The sequence below is a fragment of the Chionomys nivalis genome, chromosome 10, assembly GCF_950005125.1.
Source record: "Chionomys nivalis chromosome 10, mChiNiv1.1, whole genome shotgun sequence".
Classification (NCBI taxonomy): domain Eukaryota; kingdom Metazoa; phylum Chordata; class Mammalia; order Rodentia; family Cricetidae; genus Chionomys; species Chionomys nivalis.
Window position 1 is genome coordinate 11,111,735 of NC_080095.1, and position 9,776 is coordinate 11,121,510.

Below are 9,776 nucleotides of genomic sequence, written 5' to 3' on the forward strand. Positions count from 1 at the left end.
TAAGATAAGAAGTTCTAGACTATGCTGCATGAGAATATGTTTCAAAATTAGAATCTGTGTTTTCTTCTTCCAAACACAAATAAGAAAAAAATTCTCTAGAGGTGTCTCTTCACTGTCATAGTCTAATAAACATCATATTTGTTCAAATAATATAACAAATAACTTGTTCCACAAGCCCTGTAAGCTAACAATCTGCTTTCTTTTTTTTTTTTTTTTTTTTGGTTTTTCGAGACAGGATTTCTCTGTAGCTTTGGAGCCTGACCTGGAACTCTCTTTGTAGACCAGGTGGTCCTCAAACTCACAGAGATCCGCCTGCCTCTGCCTCCTGAGTGCTGGGATTAAAGGAGTGCGCCACCACCTCCCGGCCTGCTTCTTGATATTAGACAGAATTACATATAACTTTGTATGCTTTACATACATACATACATACATACATACACACATATTCACACATTTTCTTAATATATTTTAAAGGAGTCAGCAGTTATGACACTTGTTGGATGTTAGGTTCAGTTATAAGCTAGAGAATTTTAAAAGAGCTGTAATTTGTCCTCTTTGTTTTTGCACCTGTGATAGAGGAACCACAGCTTTCCTAATTTAAAGTCATTTTCCCACAACACCCTGGAAACTGAAACACCCATAGTTTCCCTCTACACCAAGAAGGTCCCATAAAAGGATAGAATTGATTATTATTTTTGACAGATCCCATTTCATGCAATTGCATCTTGGTAAAAATTACCTTTCCCATCAGACTTACAAGCAGTGGTTCCTCAGGCAAAACAAATAGTTATTGTTTGGGGGTCTGCCTAACTTTAAAACTGACTTTCTCCATATATAAAACAGGATTGTTCTTTTTTTTTTTTTGGATTTTCGAGACAGGGTTTCTCTGTGGCTTTGGAGCCTGTCCTGGAACTAGCTCTTGTAGACCAGGCTGGTCTCGAACTCACAGAGATCCGCCTACCTCTGCCTCCCAAGTGCTGGGATTAAAGGCGTGCGCCACCACCGCCCGGCAAGGATGTGTTCTTATTAACTTTGGTCATCTTCCATATAACTTATTATTGGGATAATCCTTCCCAACTAACTGATTAATCTTCTCACTCTACACTGTCCAAACTATGATCAGACTTCCCTATTTACTATTTCTAAAATGAGCTTCTTAAGTACCACAGATTAAGTGGTCATTTTGTCCTCTTGATGCCTGGCTGTTCTGATATAAGGCCCTCCATGTTCATGCAGATTGGTTTGATATTTCAACTGTTGAGAACTGAGCTGCAGCAAACATAAAAGGGAAGGTTGCCACTGCTCATCTGCACATTCGGGAAGCAACTCAGAGGTTCAGAGAGCATACTGTTATTGCAGGGAAACAGTTTCAATGTCTGGCACCCGCAATGTTAAGTCATACCTACCTGTAAGTCTGTTGAACCCGTGGTCTCTATTTGTCCCCATGCACACTACAGTACTCACACAGAAACAAACATACATAATTAAAAACAAACTATTTTATTTTCTCATCCACTGCTAAGAGTTAACCCAATGTGAGTGCTCCATGGCTTATATGAAGCTTTGCTACATATAGAAAATTTCAAGAAGTAAAAGGTTAGGATGTTTAACTCCTCACCTTTTTGTCTCATCAAAGAGATCAGTCTCAATTTTCTTCTCAAATATAACTCATTTCTATCACTTGTCTGAAATTTGAGTCTAAGGATAGCACATAGTTCTAATGCCCTCATGAACAGACATTTTCCTGCACGTCATCCTCTCCTTTGGTTCTTTCATCTTGACCAATGCATGTGGGCAGAGAAGGTTGCATGGAACAAGCATTTTTGATCAACATAAAAATGAAAGTTAAAGCCAAAAGGATAAGTTGCCTCTAACCAATAATTCAAGACCCATTTACTAAAGAAAAGAGTTGAATCACAGTACTATGAGGATGGAGAGTAATGGACCCTGTGCCTTGTAAAAGGCAACATGGTTCTGTTACGTTACTGTAAAGGAGTTTGGACAAATTACAAAAATTTCATATACAAGAACACATGCCCAACATTCTCACTTCTATGTGAGGATCAGAAGAAAATAACATTTTCAATTAAAATAGATTATTGCATTTCAGTGATTATTTCCATATCCCACTGTTATTCTGTCTCTCATTGCTGGATTCTCTATAAGTGAAGCCTGAGGTGTCACATCTCACAAACATGATTAATTGTGATTGTAGTTATCACATCCCTATAATTTTCAATTAATTGTTTTCAGTATGGCAATTGTCCATAAATAAAAGTGAGCACAGAAGTTACACTGGTTATATTTCTGTAAATTAATTTAATGAGTTAATGTGTTCATACAATAATTTGTGCATTCAAATATCAGCATCCTGCAAAGTTTTCAAGTGAGTGAACAGCTATGAAAATATACTGTAAGACAGGAAATAGAAAAATATTCGTGTTCCCTTGAAACCCCTTTCATGATTGCCTCATCTCATTATTTTAGGGAACATGGGGTATTTTTATTTACCACAGTTATGCTCACTTGCTGAGTTCACTGTATTTCTCACTGGCCACTGGCCTTTGTTGCAGTTGGACAGACACTGATTGATGTTTTTTTTCTAATTGAAGCAGACTCACCTAGTCACTGTGTTCTCCATTTTAGTTGATTATACTTCTCCAGGTTCTCACATTCATCTTCTGTCTTAGGCACAAGGAATATCTCTTAAACAATATCTTTTTATATCCCATGGTATTGAAAATAAGCACAAAGCATGTATCTGATAAATTTATTTACTAAAAATTTAAAATAAATTTAACAGATACATGGAATATAAAAATCTTCATGTTGCTGTTGTTCCCCTGTGAGACAACCTCCAACTGCTCCATAAGCCTGGGCAACAGAGATAACATCTCTAAATCTCTTTTTGACACCACTGTAAAATCCTAAAATTCCCATCTATTATCCACAACCTGGGGCACTCTGACATGAAGTCCTAGGATTTGTCATAATGCACAGAAATACTTGTATTCAGAATGAATTGTAGGATGTGGACACTGGGTCCTATTTGCAGGCTTCATCAGAGAAGACCATGCTGTAAATATTGGGCTGAAATTTGGTCAAGGTTAGGCACCAGTTCTTATGTTTTCCTTATTCTCAGACAGTTTAGAGAGAGTCAGTTCTGTTTATTCACATGAAGCAAAATTATCCAGAAAATTTGAAATATAATGTTTGGATTCTCAATGTTAAAATACGTTCTTTTAAACATGCAATATATAACATTTTGTGGTTATAAATTTTGTAACTGCTACTCACTCACTTTTCTCAACAAGGAAGCTTCTGCATGTTTTAACTTCAGATGATTTTAATGATTCTTGATTTGTAAAATAGAGAAATTTGTGCAATTAACTATTTTATAAATTATGTATAGATTTTTCTGTAAATAGGTCTTATACAGTAACTGAAGAATCTGATCAGTTCACTATTGGTCCAGAAGATGATCCCAGAATAGGTGGCTGAGCCTGGTTCAGTTGAAGCAGACATGAAAATACATTTCATCAGTGCCTGATAGCCCCAAATATATGATATTCTTTTCCCACTTTAAATAATTTTATAGCTATTCTTACTATAAACTTGTTAGAGTGAGTCATATAATTTGTAAATTTTTTTCTTACTAGGTCAAAAATAATATTATTGATATTACTAAAGTATTGTAATTGATTAGAACAAATCCAGGAATTGAAAAGTTGAATGATTAAAATTATGATTATAAATCTAAGAGTAGTATAACTAAAAATATAATAAATTGTTGGTTACATCTTAAAATTTTTAATAATAAGCAAATGGTGCTATAATTTAATAACATAAAATAAAAATTTGTACAGTTGACATTTATGAAGAAATCTCACTAGAGTATGATATAACTTATAACCAGAGAGATGTTAATAATGCATATATTTCTCTTCTGCCTGCACTTTTAGTAATGGTCCTACATTTGAAACTTTATTTACCCTGTCCAACATTATGTTGTCACATATTTTTACACTGTTGATTGACTACACAGTTATTGTTTGGGGGGATATCTCAGAATATCAGTTTACTCCATATATGAAGAACATAATATCATATTAACTGTGGTCAATATCCATACAGTTCATTGTTAGAATAATCTTCCCAATATAACTGTTTAGACATCTCAATCTACAGTGTGAAAGCCAGGTTCAACCTTCCCTCAGTGTTACTTAACCTGAAGTCAGTTTTCTCAGATTCCACTTGATAAGAAATCCTTTTGTCCTCTTAGTATCTGGCTTTCACTCAAACAGAGTCTTTCAGCTTCATTCAGTTCAATGTCATATTTAGGCTTTTGTAAACAGAACTGGAAAAAACATGACAGGAAAGGCTTTGATTGCTCATCCAAGTACTGGAGAAACACATCCATGGTTCAGAGAACATACTGTTCTCATAGAGGATCAGCTCCAGTTTCTGACAACCACAATTGGCAGCTCATAACCACCTGCAAGTCTTGAGGACCTAGTAACATTTTTTTAATTCCATGAATACTGTTCTACCCACAATCAGCACTATATTGTTCATATAGAAAATTATATGAGTTATCAAAAATAAAATATTTTCTTAAAACTTGCTTGAAGAGTTCTTGTGTAGTATATTAGGCCTTAAGTCAAATGGTAATATTTCAAAAACATGTTCATTATTTTCATTAATAAATATTGTGTTTGAATCATTACCCCCTGATAAAGGTTAGAATACTGTTAGTGACATCCAAGAGGTGGGTTTCATTTACCTTGTCAAGAAAAATTTATTTTTATTATTTTTCTGAGATTTGAATCCAAAGAATAACATATAGCTTAGACTTCACATGAATGAGAGGTGTTATCCTCTTGGACAAACATCTTCCTGCCCTCAATCTGGAATGGCTTTTTTATCTTGGCCAGTCCATTTGGGTAGAAGTGATTGTATCAAGGCATCATCTTGGGGCAGAGGTCACATCTTTATTTCCATAGAAAACAAAAAGTTATAGATTCACCTTCAGTGCCTATAGAATGCATTGGGTCTGCCAGATTCCAGGGAAGGGACAGGAGTGGGTCACATCCATTAACATTAGTAGCAGGTATATCTATTATGCTGATTCTCTAAAGAACCAATTCACCATGTCCACAGGCAGTGCATAGAACACCCTGTAACTGGAAATGAGCAGTCTGAGGTCTGAAGACACAGTAACATATAACTGTGCAAGAGACATAATAGGTAGATGCTACTGTGAGCTCAGATTCAAACTCCCTGCAGCAAATTAGGAAAAGAAGAGGGTGCTGAGAACAAAGAGAGCTGTGGGAATACAGGGCTTGACTACTCTGGGTTCAGGCTGTGAATCCATATCACATTCAGAGATACTCTCTACAGGGAGTGTGTACTAATCTTTGAAGTTTCTAAAGGTTGATTTATTGAAATTTCAGTTTTCTGTTGAGATCTGTGTCTATTTATTTATTATTATATTGTTTCTATCTGTCTCGCTGACTCTGTCTATATGTCTATCCCTAGCTAAATCTATGTCTCTCTGTGTGTCTTTTTCTTTGTGTTTGTGTATATGTTGACATGAGATGGTTTCCTCTATATGTTTATATGATAATTTTAATATAAGTTCCATCACTGGGCAAGGATTTCACCAATTGCTTAGACTAGTCTCAATGATCATACTGTCTTCATGTCTAGGAATTTTTCTCACTGATTGAGTATCACATATACCTTTATTGTTTAGTTCTGTGGAAGTAAACAAAGTTCCTTCTGTTTATGTTGTTAAAACTTGAATCACAGAGCTATCTCCATAGAACACTTTAGGTATTTTTAAATGTAGTATATACTCTGATTTGAACAAAATGTAGATCATCACACAGGGCAGAATGGGCCATAAGGGGGTCAGACTCAGATCCTGAAGAAGCAAAGAACCCTTGAGATTGTGTAATCCTAGACTATGATGACCAGAGACTCAGTAATATTCCCTCGTTAGAGCACTGTGTTATTTAATGTCATAGCCAATAAAGGAACCAGTCAGTGTCAGCGAACCATGAACACAGATTGCCTTTAGCCTGTATGTCATCATCACATAGACTGGGAAACAGACCTAGCCTTGACTCAACTGTACTTCTAGTAATAAAATGTGTGTGAAGCTCCAGCACTGATATTGTGAGCTCAGTGTATCTAGTGATACTCACTGAGCTTCAGTTAGTTGAAAATAGATACTAACCCACTCATACATAACATGATTTCTTTGCTTCTTTCCTGTTTATGTGTTAAAGTTCATTTTGCGAAATTTCAGCAGAATTTAATGGGTGCAATGAGTTTTCTTTCCTACAAGTTTCTAAGAGTCTTATTTATATTGTTGTTCAAAAATTATGGTGTATAACACCTTTGGCTAATTTTGAACTGAGGTTCTTTATCTAGAGCTCTGGTGTATTTAGGTTACAAAAGTCAGAAGAAAGCAGTATTCTGAATAGCATGCTGGAATCATATTTTCATTACAAAAGAGTAGGTGGGCATTGGAAGCCAAGTGATTTTGTTTCTTCAATCAAAGCATGATGTCATCTGTGAAATGATCTAGATTTTTCAGAAAATCCTGAACATTGTTGCTTGTAATGATGGAATAGCTGTGGCTGTAACACATTTGTGTCCTGGGAATTCTGGAGAAATAGCAAGGAGAGGACTGTGCATTCATAGGTTCATCCATTAGGCAAAATCTGTAAGATGCAGGCATGAATCAAATCTTATAGTCCATCATGTAGGTATATCAGTACATGAAATCAGAGCAGGAAACTCAAGGTGGGAACTGAATAGAAAACCATAAAGAGCCCTGTTTATTGGCCTGCATTCCCCGGTTGTTCAGCATGCTTGCTTATACAAACCAGGAACAACTTCTCATGGATGGCACTACCCTCTGTGTCTAAATTCTCCCTTATCAATCATTACTCAAGAAAATGACCCTGCATTCATTCTTAAAGAACAACCTGGTGGAGGAGATTTTTCCAAATGAAGTCGCTTCTTCCCTGATGACTATGGTTTTTATTATGTTCATGGAATTCTAAACACACCACAGATGTACAAGCTGGTACTGCCATTATAACAGGACCCACGTGTATCCATGTTTCCACCAGACATAAGTAAACAAATAATTGATAAAAGACTTAAGGATAAGAATCTACCTATCAAGTAGAATATAATTATATATATAGTGGGTGGATTTACCATGAATTCTTTTCCTTTACAAATAATTTGCTTAGTGACTTTCTTTAGGGAATGCAAGGAAAAGGGAAACCCAATAAGCAAGAATGTGCAGAGTACAGACACAAACTATCTCTGAAGTAACCAAAGACCACGTTCTCCAATATAGTATGAGATACACATTTATTTATGTAATACTCCTTCCCAAATTTTTGTTAAAACAATAAAAATATTAGATAAACCTACTATGAAACATGCTGAGAATAATATCTGAAAAATATTCTAACATCCAGAACAAAGAACATGTGAAACACAGTACTCATAGTGGAAGTGACCATCAGAGCTTACACAAGATGGCTGAGTCCCTAATTGTTAAGACTTTTCTCTACCTCTGCCACTCTAGTACAAAGATTATACACACACAAATAAGGGATTTAAAATGTGGAATATCCAATCCCAAGTTTTACACAGGCATTCTCTAAATGCTGATTGATCAGTGTAGGTCCAGTTCTGCACTTTATTTCCCCTGTGGTTTGTGTTACCAAAGCAAGGATGAAAGCTCTACAAACTCTTGCTCTCTATGGTGATCTACAATTCAAGGCATGGAGTTCCCCATATTCATAACTGCCTACTTCTCAACTTTTTGTGATGATTCAGCTTCCCTTCCCTATTTTTCACTTTCATTAACACAACTCTCAAGACTAGTTGCATACTACTGTGCTTCCTGAAGTTTTATTGACAGCCAAATTTCACATCCCTTATAATGCAATAATTATATAAAAGAACATGTGTTTTCCTGTATTACTGGCTAAAAAGAGAGGTAAAAGTACATAGAGAAAGGTAGACTGACATATGTCAAGAGGTACTAAAACCAGTCCCTTGATACTATGTTCCAAAATGAGAAAGTGAATAGGTTGAGCCACATGAGGTAGGAACCAAAGAAGTCTCTTGGGTATCCTCTCAGATAAACACTTGAAATCACATGTAATAATGTTAGTGAGTTTCATCTTCACATGTTATCTTCTAGACAAGTGATGAGAATAAGAATGATTTCACTGACACCAAGTAAATAAATTTTAAGTTGTTCCTTAAAGTAGGGTTACTGATAACTAAGAGGCCCAATTCCATACTAAATTCAGTGCCGCAATTTATAGAGATATACAACTGCATTTAGGTTATGGTATTCTGTTCTGCCTGCACTGCATAAATGTGGATTCACTTAGTGTAAACACGCCTATGTTTTGCTTACCAGGCCTACACAGTGTGATTCATACTGATTCCCATTTGTCAGGGTTTAGAAATACAAACAATAACAAGAAAATATTCCTAACTTCCCATACTCAAATCCTCTAAAAATCATAAGACAAATCTCATTCATACGAGGGAAGTGTAAACCAAGTCCCATGCTTTCTTTAACCCCTCAGGAGCGTGTCCAATGCAAAACAGCCCTCAGACTCATTATAAGAGCCCAGGCCTAGCTGAGAGGCCCCATCTCCTTCTCACTGGAGCTCCAGCAAAGCATGGCTGTCCTGGTGCTGCTCCTCTGCCTGGTGACATTTCCAAGTTGTAAGTGTTTCAGGGTTTCAAGAGAGGGACTCAGGCATGTCATCTATATGATGTATGACTGATCATGATGTTGCTTGTCTCCAGGTGTCTCTTCCCAGGTACAGCTGAAGGAGACAGGACCTGGCCTGGTGCAGCCTTCACAGACCCTGTCTCTCACCTGCACAGTCTCTGGATTCTCACTAAACAGCTATCATATACATTGGGTTCGCCAGCCTCCAGGAAAGGGTCTGGAGTGGCTGGGAATAATGTGGGCTGGTGGAAGCGCAGAGTACAATTCAGCTCTCCAGTCCCGAATCACCATCATCATGGACACCTCCAAAAGTGAAGTCTTCTTAAAATTGAACAGTGTGCACACTGAAGACACAGCCATTTATTACTGTGCCAGAGACACAGTGAAAAAACTCCAGTTTGAGCCTACACAAAAAACCTGCCTTATAGAGACATCTGGGACCAGCAGATGTCATTAAAGCCAACAGGGACTCCTGAAAATCAAAGTAAGATTCACTTCAGAGGCTAAGAAGTTCAGAATATGCTTCATAACCTTGAGTTTTAATAACGGAACCTGTGGTTTCCTCTTCCACCCAAGTGTATCCTGAGGCCCCTCTCCTTTGTCATATTATATTCAACCTTCTTTGTGTGCATACATTAGATCGGTTTGTTTTTCTACATACCCTCTAAGTTATTCAATTGCTTTTGAGAAACCATTTTACAATTGTCAGAATGCTTTAGGTCAAAGACACAAATGACAGCTTATGCTGGAGAGTAAGTGGGGTAAGCAGAACACTCATCCATTGCTGATGGGAATGCAAACTTTTACAGTCACTTTGGAGATCAGTATGGTGGTTTTCTGGAAAATTGGGAATCAATCTATCTCAGGATCCAGCAATACCACTCTTTTTCTTATACCCAAAAGATGCTGAATCGTATTACAAAGACTATGTTTATAACAGCATTACTTGTAATAGCCTTAACCTGGAAACAGCTTAGATGCCCCACAA

At 36.7% G+C, this 9,776-nt stretch overlaps 1 gene segment (V, D, J or C); it reads left to right on the top strand.

The window, feature by feature from the left end:
- The first annotated feature begins 8,732 nt into the window (after positions 1-8,732).
- LOC130882836 (Ig heavy chain V region MC101-like) lies at positions 8,733-9,245 on the top strand. The segment is given in 2 exon segments: positions 8,733-8,778; positions 8,863-9,245. Coding segments are annotated over 2 exon segments (429 nt in total).
- The last annotated feature ends 531 nt before the right edge of the window (positions 9,246-9,776 follow it).